Raw genomic sequence first — 25089 nt, forward strand, 5'->3', positions numbered from 1 at the left:
ACTATATTTGGTCTCCCACAGTACCCAAAACATGGAAGTGCAATTATTTTAGTAAATATAAACTGCTAAATACCTTTTTCATCAGCAGTTAGAGCAGTCATGTGACTTTTATCAGTGTCAAGCCGAGCACATGTTAAAGCCTGTAGGAGTTGTCGTTTTGCATTAGGAGGATTCAGAACCCCGGACCTATGACTGGACAGTGCTGATTGGCCCTGTGCTGATCACATGCCCTCTCCCAAGAAAAAAAAAAATACCTCCTAGCAATACACACCAAACTGAGCATGTGCAGAGTGACTCCACATGATATGTCTTATCAGGAGATAAGAGGAGGACACTGGAAGAAAGGGAGGATCAGAGAAGTTAGGACCAAACTGTGGTTTTACACAGTGCGGAGGATTAACCCCTTAGGTTCCACAGTGAGTATAACAAGCATGCTTTACTGCATATAAAGACTGATTTTACTGTTGTGGGTTTAGTAACACTTTAACCACTGCACCACCAGAAGATCACCCTTGGTAGCCAGGGGCAGAGAACTGAGGATTGCTACGGTCAACAGACACCCCTAGCACGTGGGACACACTTCATTGCTGCTAAGTTACATCCCTGGTACTGTTTAACCCGTTACCGCCAACTGTACACAAATATTTACGGCCTTGCGGTAGTAGGTCTTTATCTGTGGCGCCGCATAAGTGCATACTTATTTTTGTGCTGGGGGCACACTGCACAGTGCCCTTCCAGCATGAAGCTTGAGCTGTAACTGAGAGCCTTGTACTATAAACCCCAAACCAGAAGACCTGATACCCAAGTTCCTGACTTCTGTGATAGCCTCTCTTTTGGCTATCACAGTGAGCAGTCACTGCCCTGCCCTCCCCTATTTTTTTTTTTTTTTCTCCTCCTCTTGAATGGAGAAAATTATACATTACATTTTTCTCTTCTAGCAAGAAGAGAGAAATGCAAACAAAGGTGTGTGTGTGTGTGTGTGTGTGTGTGTAAAAATACATAATTACAAATATATATATATATATATATATATATATATATATATATATATATATATATATATATATATATATATATATATATATATAAAAAGCTAAGTTAGGGTCAGAGGTCATGGTTTGTTGTTTTTTTTTCCCCTTGGCCCTACTACAGGTAGAAATAACAAATATACACATGTATGATCACTGCGATCATCAGGCCCATTTTTATTTTGGGTTGTTTTTTGCCAGGAATAGTAATATCTTTTTAGCCTACCTAAAATATGCTGGCCCTTATCATAAGACTAGGTTCACATATTGCAGAATTGCAGTGAGATTTTAAATTCCAATGCAATTTAATTCAGGTGTGATTCCAGTGCGAATTGTTAAAGCGTTTGAGATTGGAAATTGCACAGGACTCTTTTTCAAATCGTACTGCAGCCGGCCCACACATGTGAACGGGCTCCACAGAAAAGCCTTTTCGTTCACATGTCATGCGAATCAGTACAGTTCAAAACGTATCCGAATTCACATATATGTGAACCAAGGCTTAGTGTAAGTGTGATGTAGGTAGGACAAAAGAAAGAAAGATGTGCACTATTTTTCCTGGGCTTTACTACAGGTACAAACAACAAATATATACACATTTAGGATCGCTGCAATCAGGAGCAGTTTACATTTTTGGGTTGTGGGTTTTTTTTTTTTTTTTTTTTTGGCAGTAGGTTATGGTAATACTAAGGAATATACAGTTACATAAATTTTTTATTTTTACTTTTTTTTTTTTTGTGCCAGATTTCCTTTTGATGGCAATGATCATAACAATAGTAAAAAAAATTGTCCTGGAAAAAACAAGGTATAATTTACCTATACACACTAAGTAGTTGCGATGATATGCACCCTCCATATTTATTCATTTTCTTTTAGTAAACTTTAGCTTTAGTTTTGTTAGTCAAGTCCATTCAAATTTGGTAGTGCATCTGAGATCTGGCTCACACCTATGCGGTTTTTGGTGCTTTTTGCAGAAATGCCCTACAGTCTATTCAACATGGTTTTCTGTGGGACATGCCTTTTTCAGCCTCTGTATTTTTGGACTTTTTTTTTTATGCAAAATGGTGCATTTTTGGTTCAATAGACTTCAAAAGAGACACTGCAGAAATGGCATGTAGTGCATTTTTTATGCATTTTTAATCTGCTCAACAACAAATTGGCCAAAAAAAGCAGAAAAAAAACAAAGCAATACAGAAACCACTAAAAAGCAAAGTGCATAGGTGTGAATCGAGCCCCCCCCCCCCAAAAAAAAAAGAAACCAATGCATTCTGTATTTAAGGACTGATAAGCTGCATATGTTTATATATAATCTTTGGTCTTCATTCTACATTCCAGGACAGAGTTAATTCTTAGACCATTGGGTTATGCTACGCCTCCAGGTCATTGGACACTGGCAAATGGCGAAACTTGACCCAGCCCTGCATAACCTCTCCCACTTCTAACATTGCTTCATTTGTCAACTAGTGTCTAAAGTTGATAGGACCTCTCTCTCCGCTGAGAGAATTTTCTTCTGAAATGCATGGAAGAAGTGCTTATAAACCTCCTGCCTGGGACTGTACCCAAACCTCAATGGTAAGAACAAGGAAGGCATAGTGCTGCCTTACCTTTGCCTAGTTCCAAAACCTCTTCTCCCAAACCATAAACCTGACACCCTATTTGTTTTGCCTTGGGTCTTTCTGGATTGTGGGCTTTTTAGCATCAAACCTTTATTTCCCAGCTCTTTAAGGCTGCCACCTTCTGCACACTCATTTGCCATGTTTTTACAGGTGGGTGAACTCTGCCCTGGTTGGAAAGTCCTCCAAGCGGCCCTTTAACCACTTGCCCTCCAGAGGATTTACCCCCCCCCCCCCCTCCTTTCCAGGCCATTTTTTGCTGTTTGGCACTGCGTTTTTTCAACTGGTAATTGTGCGGTCGTGCAACACTGTACCCTAACTAAATTTATGTCCTTTTTTTCACACAAATAGAGCTTTCGTTTGGTGGTATTTGATCACCTCTGCGGTTTTTAATTTTTGCGCTATAAACAAAAAGACTGCAAATTTTGAAAAAAAATATATTTATCACTTTTTGGTTATAAAAAATATCCAATAAACCCAGCTATTCATAAATGTAGGCTAAAATATATTCTGCTACATGTCTTTGGTAACAAAAAATCTCTATACATGTATATTAATTGGTTTGTGTGAAAGTTATAGTGTCTACAAACTATGGTGTGGGTATGTATGTGTGTGTGTGTGTATGTATGTATATGTATGTGTGTATATGTATATGTATATATATATATATATATATATATATACACGTAGCTTTTACTTTCTGACTGCCTATCACATTTCTTGAGGTTCTAAAATGCTAGGACAGTACAACCCCCCCCCCCCCCCCACAAGTGACCCCTTTTGGAAAGTAGACACCCCAAGGATTTTGCAGAGAGGCATGTTGAGTCCATGGAACATTTTATTTTGTACCACAAATTTTTATATTTAGTACATATATTTTTTTTTCCACATAGTTGTCACTTTAATGATATATTGCTCATGCATGTATATGTGGAATAACACCCCAAAGCACATTCTTCTACTTCTTCCGAGTATGGGGATACCACATGAGAGACATTTTGGCAGCCTAGCTACATACAAGCCCCCAAAATCCAATGACCACTTTCAGGCTTTCAAAGGGCATATTTCCTCATATCACTTCCCCACCACCTATCATCGTTTCGGAGGCTCTAAAATGCCAGGATAGTACAAACTCCCCTTTTTTGGAAAGTAGACACCCCAAGGAATTTGATAAGAGGCATGGTGAGCATTTTACAGGTATAATTTTTGTCACAGGGTTTTGAAAAAGAATTAAAAGACATTTTTTGTTTTCTTTCTTCGTTTTTCATAAATGTGGCAACAAATGAGATCTGCAAAACACTCACCAGGCCACTTGGCAAATACCTTGGAGTGTTTTCCAAAAAGGGGTCATTTGGGGGGGGGGGTGCTTCTACTATCCTGGCTTTTCAGGGCCAACATTAGTAGCTTATGCCACACATCACCCACTCTTTTCTGACACTTTTTGTTAACATGAAAAAAGTTTTTTTTGCTAGAAAAATACACTTTTTAGAATTTGAATTCACAAAAACAAAATATATTGTCCAATTGTTTGATAAAAGATGATGTTACGCTGAGTAAATAGATACCAAACATGACATGCTTTAAAATTGCGCATGCCCATGCAATGGCAACAAAACACACACATTTTTATTATTGATAGGCGACGCTTTAAAAGCCTATTACAGGTCACAAATTTATATTTACACAGGAGGTCTAGTTGCTAGAATTATTGCCCTTGATCTGACATTCGCTGCTATACCTCACATGCATGGTGCAATCACTGTTTACATACCAGCATGGGGTCAACGTTTGTACGTGCAGGGAGGCAAGGGTGCTTTTAGTTTTGACTTTTTATTTTTGATATATCCTTACACTGTCCGTTTTTTTTCCTTTTATATATAACTTTTAATGCTATCGCAGAGAATGCAAATATCCCCTATAACTTCAATGGGCATTGTCATATCTTCTTTTTTTGAGAAATCTGGGGTCTATCATACTCTAGATATCTCCTCTGCCCTTACGTCTCACCAGAATCGGTGTGATCAGATGGTTTCCCAATTTAAAAACGGCACTGTTTTATATCTTGAGAAACCTGAAGAGATTAAATGCTTGTAGCTTCCGGTCTCCTAGACTATAGAGATGATTGGAGCCATTCTGGTCTTTGGGACAGGAGAGCCCAAGAAAACTGTGGAAGGCAGCAGGAGGGGGGGCGGGGGCGATGTCCCTTCCCGCTGCTCGTAAAAACAATTCAGCCGCTAATTGGCCACTAGGATTGCTTTTACATGACAACCAACCGCTAGCTGAAAAATAACTATGCCAGGATGATACCTGTAGCTGCAGGCATCCCGTATAGCTATCACATGATCACCGGGTCTCGTTCACCAGGATCTTCATTACGCAGTTGTGAGGGTGAGAGCGCTGCACCCCCTGTGTTAGTACAGCCAGAGTGACGTATGGGTACGTCTCTTTGCCTGTAGTTGCCACTGTACATTGCGGGTGGAAAGTGGTTAAGGGCCTTTTCGGTTACTCTTGTTAAGAGGGTTTTTTTTTTTTTTTTTTTTGGGTGACCTGTAAACCAATGTATGCTGTTGCGTGCCCCTCATGGGATTGCTTTTTGATGTCTCTATAGTGTAAGTATTAGCTGTCCTGTGATGTGCAATTAAGTCTAAACTCTCCTGAACTTGCCCAATCTTCAGTTCCTGCAGGCTCCTTTTGCGCTTCTAGATTGGTCCCTGCTGCCTCTTCTGCAGCATGATCTGGCAGTCTAAGTCCCCTGATGTCATTGGGACCAATGCAGAGTCCATAGCCTTGCACTGGATGTGAGGATGTCAAAAGGACAATCCATTGCCAAAGGACAGGGCAGCACTGTCTGCTGGGGGAGTGGAGGACAAGTTAAGAAAGTGGTTCTCACTGTTCCTAGACAGAAACAAGACATTAATCCTTGCAGTGAGTGCTCTGCCTGACTGCAAGGGAGGAGTTTTGAGTTTCATCAAGTTTTGGCTTTAAGAAAATGTTTTTTGAGTTTTGAATACTGCTTTAACCATTCCATATTCTATCCACAAGGGGAAAAGAGTTTTGGCTTTCACTGTATTTTATAGCCCAACTGATCCCTTGATTTAAATCAAGTTAATTACATTCTAGGTATATCTAAACAAAGGGTGTGCAAAATCATGTAGTCCATTATTTTTTTTTATTTTTTTTATTTTTTAAGAAAGCAGCTACAGCCTGAGTAGAAAAGCCTGTCTCCTGCCAGCATACAGTCAAGAAGGAACCTTGCTGTGTGTCTGAAAGCAGTGGTTTTTCTTTGCAGACATCCAGCACACCGTTTGCTATAGCTCTACAATCAGAAAAATCCCATGCTCCTTGCCTTTTTGGAGAGCTCTAGCTTTGACTTAGCAAGGGATGTGTTGGAACCCTGCAGAGACCACTGCTTTTATAGAGATGGAGAGGATCCCTTCATCATGATGCATGCACGCTTTTTAGCTTTTTTTTTTCCTTTCTTTTTTTTTCCCCGTACATGCGCAGGGTTTTTTTGCTCGAGCTGTGGCTTCCTTCCAAAGAATCGGCAATGCTATCTAAATATTGTATAAAGGCTGACACAGTGTATTATTGAAAATTGCTCACAATAAAGAAAACTTTTTTTTTTTCTTTATTCTTAAACCCTTGGGTTATACTGCCACGTACAAGAAGTGTACAAGAAAATTGGAGAGTGCAAATTAAATTGTAGGCAAGGTCAGGATAACCCCTTTTTCTAATTTCAGCATGCCTCAGATTTTTGGAGGTTGAAAGACTTTTCTTCGGTTCTGCTGTGTTTGAAGACTAACCGATTTTAGATAGCACATATTATTTATTTTTCTGTTAGTTTTTATTCTTCAGTCAAGAATATTCTCTATATCACTGCAGGAGCTTTGCCTCTTCCATTGCAGCTATCCAGCCTGGTCATCTTTTAGGAGTCCAGATACACTGGGTTCTGCATGGTGCTCCGTCTAGACTTTTATTCTAGTTAGTTGTTATCTGGGACTGCTTTCCAGGTCTAGAGTTGGGGGGGATGGACCATCTTGTCCTACTATACAGATGTCTTAAGCTCACCATCTTCTAACAAGCTGCTTGCTTGGATGGTTTGAGGTCTACAGCCTAGAGTTATATTGTCCTTTTGCTTTTAGAGTCTGTTCCTTCTCCTTTAGCTTTGTCATGTGTGGCTGGGGGAAGGATGTGCCTGCTTTCAATGACCCAACTTATAAGTGGTTGAAAGCCATTGCTAGAGCTCTGTACTCTCTCTGGTGTATCCTGGCTGTATCTTTGGTCAAAAGCGATCTAACCATTGCTGCAGTTGATTTCTTGCTCATTTACCACACAGGAGATTGCTGAAGCATTAAACCTCAGTTATAAAAGTTTGCAGGAAGCTTCTCATCTCCTTTCTCACATGTCTCATGTCCATAAATATACATAAAGAACTATGGCTAAAGTGCTGGACTGCATAATAATTTGTTGTGGGTGCACTCCAATCAATGCCACATCCCTATTTCATGAACAAAATAGACTAGTGATCCCCCAATGGGACTTATGTCCCATTGGGGGATCAGTAGTCTAAAGTGCTGGACTGCAGAACCTTTGTGCAAGAAGTGTTGCCACATGGGCTTCGTTGGACAACATCTTTTCTGAATGGCTCTTGAAAATATTATCAAGGATGTTTCTAGTGGAAGGAGCACCCATCCTCCTCAGTGGAAGAACACAAAGAAAAAAAACAAGAACTCTCCCCATTCTCTGCTCAGTGTTTCCTGTTAATCCACTCTCTTGACCTCCATGTTAAGACTCCCCGCCCCATTCTCCAGTCCACCTACATGTCCTGACACTCAGTCTATCAAATTTTTAGACCATCCTTCATCAGCATGATAGCACGCCTCCACTCTCCAGGGGGTGGGAAGGTTTGGTAACCTTTTATGGATGTTTGGACAACTTGCATTTGGTGCTGAAGTCTCGCTCCTTGCTCCCTTTTCAGTTTCCTACCTCTGACCTTCCTGTGCCACCACAGAGATTACCAGATCTCCGTGAAACCGTCTCATGTTTTCTGGATCAAGGTGTCATTGCCCCATTCTGGGGCAGTATGGTTTCAAGGATTTTACTCTGACCTGTTTATTGTTCCTAAAACCAAAGAGGGCATCTGCCCCGTCTTGGATCTCAAAGCTCCTAAAAGTGTTACTAAACCCAGGACCCTGCTTTCACAATATCTGGTCTCCCACAGAACATGGAAATGCAATTATTTTAGTAGATATAAACTGCTAAATACCCTTTTCACATCAGCAGTATATAGCAGTCTTGTAACTTCTATCAGTGTTCCGCCAAGCACTGGTTAATCTTGTGGGAGGAATTTTCATTCTCCTCTGGTTGTCCGAGGCTACATGACCCTTGACCCTATGTCCAGACAGTGCTGGGTCTCTAGCAATACACCCCAAACTGAGCATGTGCCGCCTAGGGCTCTGTACTATTTGCAGATGGATTGGGGAAGTAAAAGGGGAGCATTAGAGAAGACATGATCAAACAGCCTTTTTACACAATGCAGAGGATTAACCCCTTAGGTTCCACAGTGCGTATAACAAGTATGCTTTACTACATATACAAACTGATTTTACTGTTGTGGGTTTAGTAACACTTTAACCACTTGCATACTGGGCACTTTTACCCCCTTTGTGCCCAGGCCAATTTTCAGCTTTCAGTGCTATCGCACTTTGAATGACATTGTACCCATATGAATTTTTTATAATTTTTTTTTTCACACAAATAGCTTTCAGTTGGTGGTATTTAATCGCCACTGGAGGTTTTATTTTTGCTCTATAAAAAAAAAAACGAACAATTTTTTTTTTTCTATTATGAAATTTTGCAAACAGGTAATTTTTCTCCTTCACTGATGTGCGTTGAAGAGGCTGCACTGATAGGCGGCGCTGATGAGGTGACACTGGTGGGAATTGATGAGGAGGCGCTGATAATACTGCACTGATATGCAGTAATGATGGGTGGCACTGATCATCAGTGCCCTGATCACCAGTGCTGGTGTCGTTTGCCAGTTATTGGCAGTACTTTCCTCACGCTGTGACAGTGTGAGGAAAGTGCAGCTGATAACTGGCAATTGTATTTACTTGGTGATCTGCTGTGTGATTGACATAGCTGATCACGTGGTAAAAGGCGGTTGTGATTGGCGCTTTACTTCATCATGTGATCAGTCACGGAGAGTGCTGGGTGCGCGCCGCTGGGGGCCTGCAGGAGGATGCGCTCTGAGATGTCCTATGACTCCTTCCCAGAACTGGACAACCGCGCTGTAGCCGTCATTCGGCTATAGCGCGGTTGGCAAATGGTTAAAGTGTTAATAATCCCAGGACCCTACATTAACTCTTTCTGGTCTTCCACACTACACACAACATGGAAATGCAATTATTTTAGTAAATATAAACTGCTAAATACCTTTTTTTTCTCATCAGCAGTTAGAGCAGTCTAGTGATTTCTATCAGTGTCCAGCAGAGCACATTTTAAAATTTGTAGGAGGAGCTTTCTTTCTGCTTTTGGAGGATTCAAAACCCCTGACCTCTGTCTGGACAGTGCTGATTGGCCTTGTGCTGAACACTTTAAACTGAGCATGTGCAGAGTGTCTCTCACATGATGTCTTATCAGGAGATAAGAGTGAGACACTGGAAGAATGGAAGGATCAGAAAAGTAAGGATCAAACAGCATTTTTAAATAATGCAGAAGATTAACCCCTTAGGTTCTACAGCGAGTATAACCAGCCTGATATTACTGTTGTGGGTTTAGTAACACTTTATTATCTGCATTCAGGGCTAGGAGGAAGATGATAAACATCCTTGAAGCCAGACCAACAAATCTGCCACAAGGGAGACGTTCTGGAGACTTCTCAGGACGTGAAGCTGCCTGACTCTTATAACGCTATCAGTAGTGAGCTGAGTCGGCACTCCTACCCTTGCTTTGGAATTGCCATTGTCTCATCGCCTGTAGCAGTGTGTCTTTCTCCAACTCCACCCCCCCCCCCCCCCCCACGCACCTCTGGCAAATACCAATGGTCTGGGTGCGGAATTGGCTATGCTGCACTTTCATTAAATCTTTGTTGTGGGTCACTTATATGACCTTCTGTTGAGTCAGTGCAGACTCTGTTGGACAAAAAGTCTTTACTGTCCAGAACATTTAGCAATCCTTGCTGGAACCAACTCATGGTTTGGAGAATCTGGGTCTAGTCCTAGATGGTGTTTTTTTTCTTTTTTTTTCCAGACTGTGTGGCTGTTTGAATTTGAACTATCCAAGTCTTGGAGTCGCTTGACTCTCTGCTTTTTGCATGAAAGTCCAAGGCCTGACTCTAGCGAGCCAGTTCATTTGCCCAGCTTCTGCAACACAGCATTCAGTCATTGTAGGACAAGTCAATCCAGTCTATGGACAGACCATCATTTGTCACCAAGGACCAAGTTGTCCCTGGCTTGGTGGTGTCTCGGGGATCTGGATTGTCTTTGTATTTTGGCAAGCACTATTGATACTTTAAGGCCTAATGCATTTAGCCCTGGTGAATGGGACTCTGGCATTTTAGCTGCAGATGGATGGCATGGTTTCCCATCCAGCTGCACTGTCAGCAGACTATCAAACTCTGACAGGCTGACAACTGCTGCAGCTGGTCAGTACACTTAGCAGTACGTACGTTTTAGGGCTGTATGTGGTCAGGGTCAAAATGCCTGGAACGCAAGAAGTCTCTTGTTTTTAATGCACCTAAAATGTATTTAGCTGGTTTAAACTAAAAATTAACGTTGACTTTAAGGCCTTCTTCTCACTGCCCTCCTGCATTTAGCTTTTCTAAGTGTCAGAGAAGTGTTTTTGGAAGTAGAAAGAACGTTTGTGCTGAGATCACTTTTTCCAGTGTTTGGATGTTCCTGCCTGTTTGATGTTCAGGTTTTGCCATGTTTAGGTGCACTTAGATGCATTTACATACGTTTAGCTGCATTTAGAGTTTCTAATTGGATCATGGACGCCCAGAATTTAATTTTTTCTGAACTCCACTAAATTGACCACACCTAAACTCCAAGTTCAAATTATGAAATGCATTGGGAGCTTGCCTCCCACCTACAGAGATGTTTGTTTTGTATACTGCACAAAACTCAGGTTTAAAAACGTCTTTGGAGTGTGCTAGATCCACATTTTAGGAAGAAGGCAGTAGGTAACAGCACAGGTGCACATAGGTGCCCTTACAGATACACATACAGTAGTAAGTCTATAAACGTGCCCCTAGGCTCCATAAAAATGCCAGTTCTCTTGGCAGAAAGGAAAGCTGATGTAGAGCATTTTTGTACACCGTTTAGTAGGAGAGTTTAGCATTTTTTTTTTTATTTTTTTTTTCTGCCTGAAGGCTCCAATCAAAATGCAAACCAGAAGGGTTTTTTTCCCCCTTACCTCTAAACAATGAGCTTAAAGCGGTAGTAAACACCAGCTTAAAAAAAAAAAAAAAAAAAAAATCCCCTGCAAGGTAATGTACTAGTATCCATCGCATACTAGTACATTATGAAGGACTTGCTTTAAAACAAATCCCTCCAGCGGCGTGCTGTCACCACTGCAGAGGCTTCCATCTTCACCCGGTTTTCCTTCTGGGTTTGCAAACTCCAGCCATCTGACTGGTCGATCCACAATGATGTCACTCCTGCACATGCGCGGGAGTCCCAGGCCATGGGACAGGTATGCCGTTCCTTTAGAGTGCATGCGTCGGCTCTCAAAAAGCGCTAATATCTCCTAAACAGAGCACGTTTAGGAGATATTAATTTTATCTACAGGTAAGCATTGTTAATATTTCAACCTGTAGGTAAAAGTATTAAAAAAAAGTTTAATACCACTTTAAAAAATGCCTTCTAATGTGCATGGACACACAGCTGCTTCTACAGACAAAACACAAAACTCCTGTAGAAACAGCTGTTTAAGCTAGTGTGCATGGACCCTTCTAGCTGAGGAGTAAATGACGTGCCTGTTGTTAATCAGTGCATCTCAGGCTGTATGGAGATGTGGAAATGCATCTTTGTAGCCCATATCTCAAAAAAGGAAAGACTAATGCAGGCCATAAACGGTTCGTTTATCGGCCGAATTTTCGTCCGAAATAATAATCGGCCGACTTTCACACCGTTAGTGAGGCATTGTCATCGGCCGATTTTCGCTGTTCCTCCTCATTTCTTTTATCGGTCATGCAGGAAAATTTGCGAAAAACTGCCAATTTTTGAAATCATTGGTGGCAACAGAACGACCGATTTTTTTTTTTTTCGTTTTTCGGCCGAAAATCGGCTGATAAACGAACAGTCTATGGCCTGCATTAGGCACAATTGTCAGTTTTCAAGGACTTTCAAGTTCAAGGACTCGAAAACTCTGCTATTATGGACCTGTTCCTTGAGCCATTAAAGATGATTTAAACACAACATTTTATATTCCTGATATGTGCCTGCTGTACCATGTACTTGTATGAAAAAGTCCTGCTGTCTTTGTATTGCTTCCTTTTGTGTGAAATCCCAGGGGATCGTTCCTCTGGTTTCCTAATAAAAACTGATCACACTAGGCAGGAGAACACAGCATGGTCAGTTCTCTAGCTTTTCTGGAAGATAATCCAATGTTCAGGCTTTTGCGCCAACCCCCCCCCCCCCCCATCTACTTGTTCTTCATTACAATCTACTTGTCCAGGTAATAAAAAAAGTAATCAAAACCTTATTTGAATCGGTGGTGATTTTAGCAATGTCTGGGGCTTTTTAAAACAAAAGGGGCTTTATGGCAACTTAAACGTGTAATAATTTTAACATTGCACGGTTTATCTCCTACTCCCCTCCCTGCGTGTCTCCAGCACTGCACCCGGGGACTAGCAGGGAGGAGAGAGAGACCTTGCAGTGTAATGAGCACCGATTGGCTGCTCGTCAGGAAGGGGTGGGTCAAGGCTTATCCTTTATCCATTTTCGCTGTCAGAACTGTTTTTGCGGTTTTTTTGCACACGTTTAAATAAATCATTTTAGGCCTGAAGATTACATAAAACCCCCCAAACATTATATATTTTCTGAAAGCAGAGACCCTAGAGAATAAAACAGTGGTACAGTGGTACCTCGGCTTCCCCAGGATGCATTGCGCCTCGTTTATAGCGTCACCCCCGCGCATGCTGGAGTCTGTGGGTAGCACGTGGCGTTGAGTGTGGAGGTGTTGGAACGTTTTTTTTATCGAGTTTTGGAGCCATTCTGGAATTTTTTAATCATATCCCTGTACAGTATTTATGCCTTTTTAAAGAGCATTTTATAAAGACTTTTGAACAGATGAAAAAAAAAAACAAACTTTTTTTTTTCTTGCCTCTGGAACGGATTCATTGGTTTTCAATGCATTCCTATGAGAAACCGCGCTTTGGTTTACAAATTTCTCGCAATACAAAACGTCCCGGAAAATGCATTAAATTAGTAAACCGAGGTACCACTGTAGCTCCAATTTTTTATGTTGCATGATATTACCGCAAACTTCAGTAAAAAACACAAGTATGTTAATTTTAAGGCACAAAAAAGCAATAAATTGCCTTATTTTTTGTAAAATATAAAAGATGAGGTTGCCGAGAGTAAATAGATATCAACTTGTCAAACCTTTAAATTTTTGTGCGCTCGTAAAATGGCAACAAACTTCAGTACCCTATATTTGCTATAGGTCAACACTTTTTAAAGCTCCTTATAGGTCACCAGTTTAGCGTTACGGATAAGGTCTGGTGCTACAATTATTGCGGGGGTGGGGGGGCCTCTATTTTTTTTGGGGGGGGGGGGGATGGTATGTGCTTGGCTGTAACTTAAATGTTTATTTTTTTTTTTAATTAAAATAAATATATATTTAAAAAAAAGTGTGTGTCTGTGTGTATATTTTTTATATTTATATATATATATAATTTTACATCACATAGGGGACAAAGTCCCCTATATGATTTTTGGTGACAGGTTCTCTTTGAGACCCTGGATGTCTCCTCTTTGCTCCACTGGGGATTGCTCTTTCCCGGGGATTGCATTACAATCTCTCAATGGGAATCCGGAAATTACATCATCACGTCACTTCTGGGTCCGCACAAGAAGGGGTGGGGAACGGACTTGTCCGCTCTTCTCCCTCCCCTCTAGCCGACGGCGAGCTGGGCCTGCAGATGGGCAAGCAGAGCCCGAAAGACCTAAAGACCTCATGCCGGGGGCGCGGAGAGGCTGGCACTGTGTGGAAGCAATCGGCAGCAGGACTAAAGGTAGAAAGAAGCTATCTGCCCAGCGCCTGGATCTACATGTCCCGGGTGTTGGGCGATAGGACTCCAACCCTGTGTGTAATATAATAAGTGTGTTTGTGTCCACCTCTGACTCTTAAATGAGCACAGCAAGAAAGGCTACTGCTATGCGACTAAACAATTTGTATGGAAGGAAAACATGCACCACCTTTTTTTATTTTTTTTTTTGACAGTTGGGAATGGTTAAAATATCTGTCTGACTTTTTTTATTGTTGCCTTCTCATAAGGCAGGTTTATCTAGTGAAATGGCGGTAACACAAACTTTCCACCCAATTTTGACCGCAGGTTAAAAGACCTCTGTTACCTACCACGGCACACTTGGGCACTGAAATGGCTCTGTTTTCTCCCCAGCTGGCTCCCTTCTTCCCTCAGTTTAACTCCTCTCCCACCCCACTGCTCTCTACTCCTCATTTCCCCCTCCTCTTGCTGTCATTCCATCTTTACACTTTGATACTGTTACTCCAAATGAAAATCGCAAAGCCCTCAGTGCCTCACTTGTTTTACCACCCCTCCATTTACACTATTGACTACTACAGTTTCATATTTGTTCCTTTTGTCAACATATCGTGTACATGGAAGCCTGAGAACTGTATTTCACTTCTGCCATGTTCATCTTTTTTTAAACTTTTCTAAAAAGTTATTGAACAAGAAATGAGGGTAATTCCCACCTTTTGACAGTTGTCATCTTTTATCAACTATTTTAGATTTCAACATATTTCCTATTCCAATGACATTGGACATAAGGACCATTGGTGGGGGTAAATCTTCCCAAAAAGGGTATCTGAGAGTTTTAATGCTTTTCTACTCTAAACAAAACTCCCAAAAATTTGGTTGGTGTTCCAGTTTAAATAAACCTCAAAAAATGCTTACCTACTGCTTTATTATTTCTTATTTATGTATGTCTAGAAATATTAAAATAGAAGTCATATAAATATTTAAATATGTTCTACATTTTTCTTCAGGGGGATTCAAAACGCATCACGCTTGTGCTTCAACAGCCTAACCAGGCAGCCACAGGAACGCCACAAGGCCAGCGTCATGTGGTACTGGGTGGTTTGCCAGGGAAAATTGTTCTTCAAGGAAACCAACTGGCTGCTTTGACACAGGCCAAGACTCAACAGGGACAACCTAAGGTAGTGACTATACAGCTTCAGGTACAACAGCAGCCAGGGGCAGCAGCACACACTCCGCAGAAGTTTCAAATTGTACAGCAGACACCAGCTGGTCTGACTCTTGCTCCTGGCACACAGCAAACACATGTCATAGGTCACCAAGGAGGCCAGAGGCTTTCAGTACCTCTCAAAGTTGTCTTACAACCACAGGTGAGTACAGGAACAAAAAGACGTGTGTGTGTGTGTGTGTGTGTGTGTGTATATAAAGTTTATCATGTATTAAAGTGCATTTCTCTATGTACTATTGTGTACATAAGTAGTGTTTTTCTTATGGTATGCATATGTATTTTGTAATGTACAGTATCTCACAGAAGTGAGTACACCCCTCACATTTTTGTAAATATTTTATTCTATCTTTTCATGCGACAACACTGAAGAAATGACACTTTGCTACAATGTAAAGGTTTGAGTGTACAGCTTGTATAACAGTGTAAATTTGCTGTCCCCTCAAAATAACTCAATACACAGCCATTAGTGTCTAAACCGCTGGCAACTAAAGTGAGTACACCCCTAAGTGAAAATGTCCAAATTGGGCCCAAAGTGTCAATATTTTGTGTGGCCACCATTATTTTAGTACTGCCTTAACCCTCTTGGGCATGGAGTTCACCAGAGCTTCACAGGTTGCCACTGGAGTCCTCTTCCACTCCTCCATGATGACATCAAGAAGCTGGTGGATACTAGAGACCTTGCGCTTCGCGCTTCTCCACCTTCAATTTGAGGATGCCCCACAGATGCTCAATAGGGTTTAGGTCTGGAGACATGCTTGGCCAGTCCATCACCTTTATCCTCAGCTTCTTTAGCAAGGCAGTGGTCATCTTGGAGGTGTGTTTGGGGTTGTTATCATGGTGGAATACTGCCCTGCAGCCCAGTCTCCAAAGGGAGGGGAATCATGCTCTGCTTCAGTATGTCACATTAAATGTTGGCATTCATGGTTCCCTCAGTGAATTGTAGCTCCCCATTGCCGGCAGCACTCATGCAGCCCCAGACCATGACACTCCCACCACCATGCTTGACTGTAGGCAAGACACACTTGTCTTTGTACTCCTTACCTGGTTGCCGCCACACACGCTTCACACCACCTGAACCAATTATGTTTATCTTGGTCTCATCAGATCACAGGACATGGTTCCAGTAATCCATGTCCTTAGTCTGCTTGTCTTCAGCAAACGGTTTGCGGGTTTTCTTGTGCATCATCTTTAGAAGAAGCTTCCTTCTGGGACGACAGCCATGCAGACCAATTTGATGCAGTGTGTGGAGTATGGTCTGAGCACTGACAGGCTGACCCCCCACCCCTTCAACCTCTGCAACAATGCTGGCAGCACTCATACGTCTATTTCCCAAAGACAACCTTTTGGATATGACGCTGAGCACGTGCACTCAACTTTTTTGGTCGACTATGGCAAGGCCTGTTCTGAGTGTAACCTGTCCTGTTAAACCACTGTATGGTCTTGGCCACCGTGCTGCAGCTCAGTTTCAGTGTCTTGGCAATCGTCTTATAGCCTAGGCCATCTTTATGTAGAGCAACAATTCTTTTTTTCAGATCCTCAGAGAGTTCTTTGTCATGAGGTTCCATGTTGAACTTCCAGTGACCAGTATGAGAGAGTGAGAGTGATAACACCAAATTTAACACACCTGGTCCCTATTCACACCTGAGACCTTGTAACACTAACGGGTCACATGACATCAGGGAGGGAAAATGGCTAATTGGGCCCAATTTGGACATTTTCACTTAGGGGTGTACTTACTTTTGTTGCCAGCCGTTTAGACATTAATGTCTGTATGTTGAGTTATTTTGAGGGGTCAGCAAATTTACAGTTATACAAGCTGTATGCTCACTACTTTACATTTGTTGCAAAGTGTCATTTCTTCAGTGTTGTCACATGAAAAGATAGAATAAAATATTTACAAAAATGTGAGGTGTACTCACTTCTGGGAGATACTGTATGTAGCTCTGACGCATTTAAGTTTTACAGGCTGTGTCTGTCATTGACATCAGATCCTGCTAAGCAACGAACACTCTTATGCAGACACATACAGTTGGGCACATTTGGTCGGAACTGAATAATCTATTATGTTTTTGGATTGCGGAAGGAATTCTGAAAGAGTTGTTATATTCCTGTCTTACCATCTGTTCCATCTTTGGTGTCAGCTCTGCTTCAATGAAATTAACATGGATTTCCTGATGAGGTTGTGTACAGAGACAAGCGAGTAGTTTGGAGACATTCTTAATGCTGCTTGATGAATTGATGCTGTCCTACTTCTGGTATTAGCTGTGGCCAGAGTGGAGGAGTTTTCCACCAGAGGACTTGCTGGTGTTTTTAGCAGGGGTGTGTGTGTGTTTTGTAAGAAAATTGAAAGTGCTACAGCATTCAGTTTGATGTACACATACACTTGCTGCTGCTCAGTTCATTTGAAAATGAATCTAATAAAGCATATTAAATACGTTTATCCAATCCTAACCCTTTTCAACATATTACATAAACCATAAATCAACTCAAATAATCAAACCTTCAGATATAAAGTGCTACACAGTCCCATATGAAATGCAAGCACCATAAAAGTGCCAAAACGTGTGTTATAAATCTTCTTAAAGTGCAACAATCTGTGCCAGTATTCCTCAAAACCTCTTCACTTTGTGTATAGTGCCCCATGCCCTTCTGGGACTGAACTCTCCAAATGGTGTTGAACTACCTGAGCTTAAACCAAGGTACGTCAAGTGCTGGATCACAGCTGTGCTGCTGTGTGTGACAATTTTCCTAGGATTGGTATACATAATGTATCTAGTGCCTACACAGAAGAGGAATCGAGCAGAAAAAAATCTTCATGGTATAATACTGTTTTATTAAAACTATCATTTAAAGCAAAAAAGGATCTTACAATACTTAGTGCCCCACCTGGCAACCCGAAATCTTCTTCCAAAGCTCTATAGTTAATTGCCACCAATCTAATCAGCATGGGAGGCGGCGTGCATCCCACAAGGCAGGAGTGGCACGTGAACCGGAAGTTCCTACCCCTATGCGTTTCGCTACATCGGGGACGCATGTGTATGTGTTTATGTTTAATAAGGTACAGATTTTTGAATAAACTCTTTGCTTCTCTTGGGGAGCAGAGATTGTGACATCGTCCGCCTGCCTCCCCACATTAGTCAGCCTTGTTTTTATTCAGAAAATACAAAGCCTCCTGTGAATAGCTGAGCAATGCTCAGCCTGACTTTTTTTTTTTTTTTTTTTTTTCCCCCCCGGGCGTGCGACAGGAAATCCCCATTCCCCTGTAGGAACACAGTGCTGTATACTGTATGGAGCTGATGCTACATTTATACAGTGCTAACAGCAGGTGAATATGTTGGTGAAGGTAGTAGTTCATTTGGACCATCTTGGTCCAAACAAGCTATTTTAAAGTTACAGAAAGCTGAAAGTGTTCTGCAAAATTTCACTCAACTCTTTCAGCAGTCTCCCTGCGAACGCCTGGCTGCAGGACATGCCTGTTTCATAAATTGGGACTAGAGAGTTGTGTTATATACAAAATAAAATCCCCCCCCCCCCACCTCGTTGATTTCTGTACTAGTATCTCATGTATGGTTTTTTGTGGGCCATGGAAAAAGTAATTGGGGTTTTCGCTGTCAAAACAGAAGGACTTTGGGAGGTGAGACAGGTGGTTGTCTGTGAATCTTACAGTGAATGTTTTTTTTTTTTTTTTTGGTTTCAGATAGAGTAGCTTAAACCCTTTGTCAGGTTTTTATTGCAGTCTGCCCCATTCTAATTCACCCTCTCTGATTGTCCTGATGGACATTGTTACCAAGAGCAAATGTGATGGGAAATCCAAAATGTTGTAGTTACTAGAATAATGCAGGCCAAGACGGGTCGTTTATCGGCTGAATTTTCATCCGCATGAAAAATCGGCCGATAACACGCTGTTAGTGGGGCCAGCCCATCGGCTGTTTTTTGCAGATCTCCTCATTTATTTTTTATCGGTCATGCTGGGAAAATCCACGAAAAACAGCCATTTTTCGTAGACATTGGTGGCAGCATCGGCAACGGGGCCGACCGATTTTTCGTTTATCAGCCGGCAATTCGTCTCATCTATGGCCCGCCCAACAGGTTATGGAAAGTTTTCCAGTGATGACACCTGTTCTTCTGACTACTGTCTAAGAGGGCGTTTCACTCCCCCTGAAGATATGTCCTTTCATTCCCTGTTGTGTCTCCAGGACAGAAGTGAAGGGAAATCTAATGTCACCACTCCTCCTCTCCACTTCATCCAGTCAGAGAACGCCTTTATATTAATTTAAAAAAAAAAAATACAAGGCATTTTACGGATGGCTGCTGTGCCAACCAATGAAACCCCCCCCCCCCCCCCCCCCCATAGTGATCGGTGTGCAGAAGGAAAGACACTTGTAGAGGACCCAAAGGGTAGTTGGTATTACTGAACCAATACTGTACCACTGCTAATATTGTGACAGTACCGATCACTAGGGTGATTTTCAGCTTCCCCGGCTGCCCATCAAGTATGAGGTATGCATATTTATATTGTGCTAAGGCAGTGGTCGGCAAGCCGTGGCTCGCGAGCCACATGCGGCTCTTTACACACTTCAATGCGGCTCTTCTGTGTGCCGGGCGCCCGCTCCCCTCCCTCCTCTCGGGCGGTCGCCCCAAAAGTCAGGACTCTGCAGCTAGCCCAGCAATGGGCAAACTACGGCCCGGTGGACCTTTTAATCCGGCCCGCGGAGTGTGGCAAACATTGGCTGTCAGGGTAGGTGGGGCAGCGTGACGAACTCCTCTCCTCTCACAGTCCGCCCTGAAGACCGGAACGGCGCGGGAACACGGCGAGAGGAACACGCGGAGCAAAGGTAAGTGAATTGACACAATATGGGGAATGAATTACTATAGGGGGAATGAATTACTATATGGGGGATGAATTACTATAGGGGGAATGAATTACTATAGGGGGAATGAATTACTATAGGGGGAATGAATTACTATATGGGGGAGGTATTTTCAGTTTTAAAAATGTGGCTCTCAAAATAAATTTCAATCGTGGTTTTGGCGAGATTTGGCTCAGTTGAAAAAAAAAAGGTTGCCCACCACTGTGCTAAGGGGAACGAATGGTAATATGCTAGACAGCCAATTCCTTTGAAACGAAACTAAAGTCCGCAATACTTAACCTTTGCTTTAATGACTTGAAACGTGAGGTCACCTTCTCCATTCTTCTGAATGTCGATCTTTTGGCTGTCTTGATTTTCTGACACGAGGTAATGTAACTTCTGCGCATGTACAATGAGTTCAGCCATAGTGGCACAGCAGCACTGTAAAGCAATGTAAACTGAACTGCACCTGTGCAAGTACTGTAAATGATTTCTATTGTAGCACTGGGGTCTCTGGTTTGACATGATCCAAGGTACCATTTGTATGGAGCGCTTATATTTTCACTGTGTTTATATCTGTTTTCTTTTAGGTGCTTTATTCTGTGAATATGATAGACATTATTTTTTTGAAGTGGATAGTTCACTGTCAAAAGTAAAGAGTTGCAAAATGTATTGGTACAAATATTGATGCAAATGATTCTTTACTGAACTCTGTTACCTGTGTGTGTGATTTTCTGCCAGGCGGGCTCCTCACAAGGCACCACACAAAGTCTGTCAGTGGTAAAAGTGTTGAACGCCAGTGAAGTCGCGGGTCTCACAGCTAACCAAACTTTGGTGAAAGTTGGAGGTATGTTTTGTAAGGATTGTGGTTTTCGTTTAATATGGTATTTAAAAATTTAAATGAGTGATTTTTGTTAACTTTCGTAATCTACAACTAAGATTATTTAGTGCCTGCTCTCAGAATAAATTAAGCAGCATTGCAAGCCACTGATCGAACAAGGTTTTCCAGCAGTGCCCTTCTAATGAGGGTTACATATAGATTGAAATTCATCCAGTTCTGTTGAACTGCCCAAATTTTGATCTATGTGTACCCAGCTTGTTAACATGTCAATAAGGCAGCTTTTTTGCCATGTTCGTTGGCCAGATCAAGCAATAATTTAATATCTGCGGCACTGCAGGCACCAACAGGGCCTAGTGAGACAAAAGTAAGAAAACCCTATGTAGTAGTTGGGTGTTTGAGGTGGTGGTGTGTTTTATCAAAAAAAAAAAAAAATGTCAAGGGTTCTCTGCCTTGTTACTTCACCAACTTGCATACTAGGCCTAAAAATGAACACTCCACCTATGCAACTGTTTTTGTTCAGATATGCTTGAGTGCCTTTTGAGATCATGCTTGAATGTCCATCTGTCTTTTAAAGTCTGTTGTCAACTTGAGGCTGATGTCAGGTCAGTGATATGGCAGTTGGCACTTCTCTTAAGGCCTCGTTCACAAGATATGTGCAGATAGAAACTGATGCGCAGCTTTCACTTGCAGAGACACAAGCTTACATCAGTTTTCATGTGCACATCAGTGAGTTTTATAGAAGTTACAGATTCTTGAGCAGAAAAAAAATCTGCACATGATACTATTGTTGTGGTGTGAACAGGGCACATAGAGAACTATTGATTTCGTTATGCCCGTGCAGAAAAACTGACGGCTCTGCACTATGGTGTGAACAAGGCCTAAAGGAAACTTGAACTGAGTGAAATTGGGGGGCTGCCATTGCTAAACCTGCTTCAGAAAATACTGGTTACCTGACTGTCAGGATTCAGTACTTTTTTTTAAACCCTAATTTACAAAAAATATTGAAAAAACTGTTTATTTGCAACTTCTTTCAGGTCAGTGACTCAGAGTACAAAACCATTAGATCAGCATGCACCCGGGGAACTGGGGTTTTCATATGAGAAGAGGGACCACAATAACAGCCTTCACAGTTCTTGATGCGTGTTTTCTTTAAAGCAGTGCTGTTGCTATAGTAAAGTTCTTCTGGGAAAGCTTACCTGTGAAATAATTTTAAATGCTAACCTTTCTGACTGCCTGCGCCTCTGAATACCGATGTAGTAGAAATCATCCCCTGCAGGCCACTGTAGTGAGGTGAATGTGTAAGAGAGTCATCAGTTTTTAAAATGTGTTCTGCTGTCATTTTCTGCTTTTAAGCTACTAGACCCCATTTACGTTGCAGTGCAAAACTACAATACAATGGCACCAGGGCCTTCTTTAATCTGCTGTAAAGTTTTGTGTTTTTTTTTGTTTTTTTAGCTTTTATCTACTGACAAAGTGAAAGTTTTATGCACTGTGTTCTTCAAGACACATTTCATGCTTTGGGATGCAGGTAGCATTTTTATTTACCTAACCTCACTGCCTTCTATGCTTTCTAGCAGGGGAATCTCGTAAGCTGGATAGTCAAAAGAAACAGGAAAAGGCAAATCGAATTGTGGCTGAGGCCATTGCTAGGGCCAGAGCAAGAGGGGAGCAGAATATTCCCCGCGTTCTAAATGAGGATGAGCTTCCAAGTGTCAATGCTGAGGATGATGATGCAAGTAGGAAGAAGAAGAAGAAAAAGAAAGGTGATTCGGGTGATGGCTTAAGCACTGATAAGTCTAAAAAATCCAAAGGGAGTAGCAGTTCAAGATCTAAGAGCAAATCGAAGCCCAGGTGAGCAGAAGTGTGTGTTTGTACAGTATATTGTATTCTTAAAGTTTGGGGCAATGTCGTTTATGGTGATGTCATTTTACACCTGGTTCACATTTATGCGGGTGCAGGAATCGCAGGCTGTTTGATACGTGCAGCTGTTTGAAAATACATGGAGCTGTCATTTATTCTGCATCACATTTACAGGTACGGGAACTGCAGGGAAATCGCACGGTGCATAAGTATGGTGCGATTTCCCAGCTACTACATCTTTAGAATGATGCAGGAATCTTTTTTTTTTTTCTGCTGGAAACAGGCACATCAGCCCATTCAAATGAATGAACTGCCGTGTTCGTGCAAACACGGGCCACAGATCCGCATAGATGTGAACCAGGCCTTAGTCATTAAAGTGTTATTAAACTCTGGACCCTGCATTCACTATATCTGGTCTCCTACAGAACATAGAAGTGCAATTATTTTAGTGAATATAAACTACTAAATACCTTTTCTCATTCGCAATTAGAGCAGTCTTGTGACTTCTATCAGTATCCAGCAGAGCACTGGTTAAAACTTGGAGGAGTTTTAATTCTGCTCTAGGAGGATGCAGGACCCTTGACTCTGTCTGAACAGTGCTGATTTTCCCTGTGTTGATCACATGTACTCCCCAAAAAAAGAAAAAAAAAAGCTCTAGCAATACACACCAATTTGAGCATGTGCAGAGTAACTCCACATGATATGTCTTATCAGGAGATAGGAGGGGGGCACTGGAAGAAGGGGAGAATAAGAAGTCAGGATCAAACAGCCTTTTTACATAATGCAGAGGATTAACCCTTTAGGTTCCACAGTAAGTATAACAAGCATTCTTTAATTGCATATAAAAACTGATTTTACTGTTGTGGGTTTAGTAGCACTTTAAGAGGACTGAAAACATAATACACAATTAAAGGATCTGTTTACCTTTTTTGTAAAGTTAGCTTTTTTTTTTCTAATTGAGGCTCCATGTATTGCAAAATAGATTACATTATGGCTCACTTGAAATTGCAGAAACATTAATATGTTTAGTTTTGGAGGGAGAGAGGTATTGGAACACCTGTCAGGTTTTATTGGTGTCTGAACCCGTCAGTGAGATTCATTCTCTCAATTTGTCCTGTTTACTGTTATCAAAAGTTAAAGTAAAAGAAAATCCTTTTTTTGTCTTCCTATGGGAACACTAGCCCTGATGACCCTGGTGATAGCCAGGGACTCGTTCAATTTGGATAGATTTCCTCTCGCTTCCTGTTTTGACTATGGGACAGAAAGTAAAAAGAAATCTCCCAAATGGGACATAGATTTGGGGAGGGGGGGGGAGAAATAACCCAACAGGGGTTGTAACCCTCCTTTTTACTCTGTTCAAAATGGTAAAAAAAGGTTTGCTACTTTCCTACTTTAGTTCTATGAGATTCAGAAAAGTCCTACTACAGAGCTCCTAATCCCACGTGCTTGTTCTGGATTAAAGAATTCGATAATGGCCATGAGATCTGCAGAAAAGCCAAGTAAAAAGTATATTTAAAAGTCAGCTGTAGCTGGACAGGGTTTCTAGCCCATCATCACACAATGCAAACAAGCTTAAGGTTTGCCAAGAGTTCCAAATGAAACTGTGTTCTCTAGTCTTTAAATTATCATCATCTAACCAGGGATATCAGTTAAAAGCATATTGTTTGGCTGGCTATTTTAAGAACTATTTTATGAAGGATGATTGTGTTTTACTATTCCACAAATCAATTGCAACTTGGTTATCTTTCTTGTTTTTTAGTACCATTACTCCCATTGTTGGGAAGAAGAGAAAGCGGAACCCATCATCTGATAATTCTGATGCAGAAGTTTTACCCTCTCAGGCTTCTCCAGTAGAAGATGAAGATAGCGTTCAGGTACTTGAATTCCCATCTCACCCAGCCTGGAGAGCTTGCTTATTCATATCTTGGTCAGCCTGGAGGGTTTTCACATTTGTACTTTAGTCAAATTGAAGTGTTTTAGTATTAGTAATCGCAAAGTTTGTTTTGTGCTATCTCCTCTCATTATTTTGTTAAGTCAGTGTACACATCATTCTTCTTCTTTTTTTTTATTTTTTTTTTTTCTCTTTTCTTTAGAAGAGACGATCCAACCGACAAGTGAAACGTAAGAAGTACACTGAGGATCTAGACATTAAAATTACTGATGATGAAGATGATGAGGAAGTTGATGTTACTGGGCCAGTGAAGAGTGAACCAGTCCTGTTGCCTGAGCCTCTCCCAATGCCTGACGAGTTGGTTCCCTCCATGCAGTTCTTTGTGGTAAGAAAATCTTGTGTGATATAGCTTTTGTGGAAAGCAGTCTTGATGTGTATATCTTATGTTTATGTTCTTACAGCAAACCCTGCTTGGTAGGCCACCAGGTGGTGCCTTAATTTTTATTTTCCCCTTAGTTTGAGCATTGTTGGAACCTCAGGAAAACCCCCAATTT

The 25089-nt window shown here is 41.5% G+C and overlaps 1 protein-coding gene across 4 annotated transcripts in view; it reads left to right on the forward strand.

The window, feature by feature from the left end:
- CHD8 (chromodomain helicase DNA binding protein 8) overlaps positions 1–25089 on the forward strand; it is a 133984-nt gene that overhangs the window by 35789 nt on the left and 73106 nt on the right. For 3 of the 4 annotated variants that reach the window (XM_089687042.1, XM_089687046.1, XM_089687043.1), the window contains exons 3-7: positions 14876–15235; positions 20685–20790; positions 22359–22635; positions 24404–24518; positions 24738–24920. In XM_089687042.1, coding sequence (XP_089543168.1) covers positions 14876–15235; positions 20685–20790; positions 22359–22635; positions 24404–24518; positions 24738–24920 — 1041 coding nt within the window. The remainder of the gene's footprint in view (positions 1–14875; positions 15236–20684; positions 20791–22358; positions 22636–24403; positions 24519–24737; positions 24921–25089) is intronic. The other variant, XM_089687044.1, reaches the window with a different exon arrangement.

The sequence above is a fragment of the Staurois parvus genome, unplaced genomic scaffold (genome assembly GCF_062004578.1).
Source record: "Staurois parvus isolate SC_StPar_1 unplaced genomic scaffold, SC_StPar_1.0 ptg000415l, whole genome shotgun sequence".
Classification (NCBI taxonomy): domain Eukaryota; kingdom Metazoa; phylum Chordata; class Amphibia; order Anura; family Ranidae; genus Staurois; species Staurois parvus.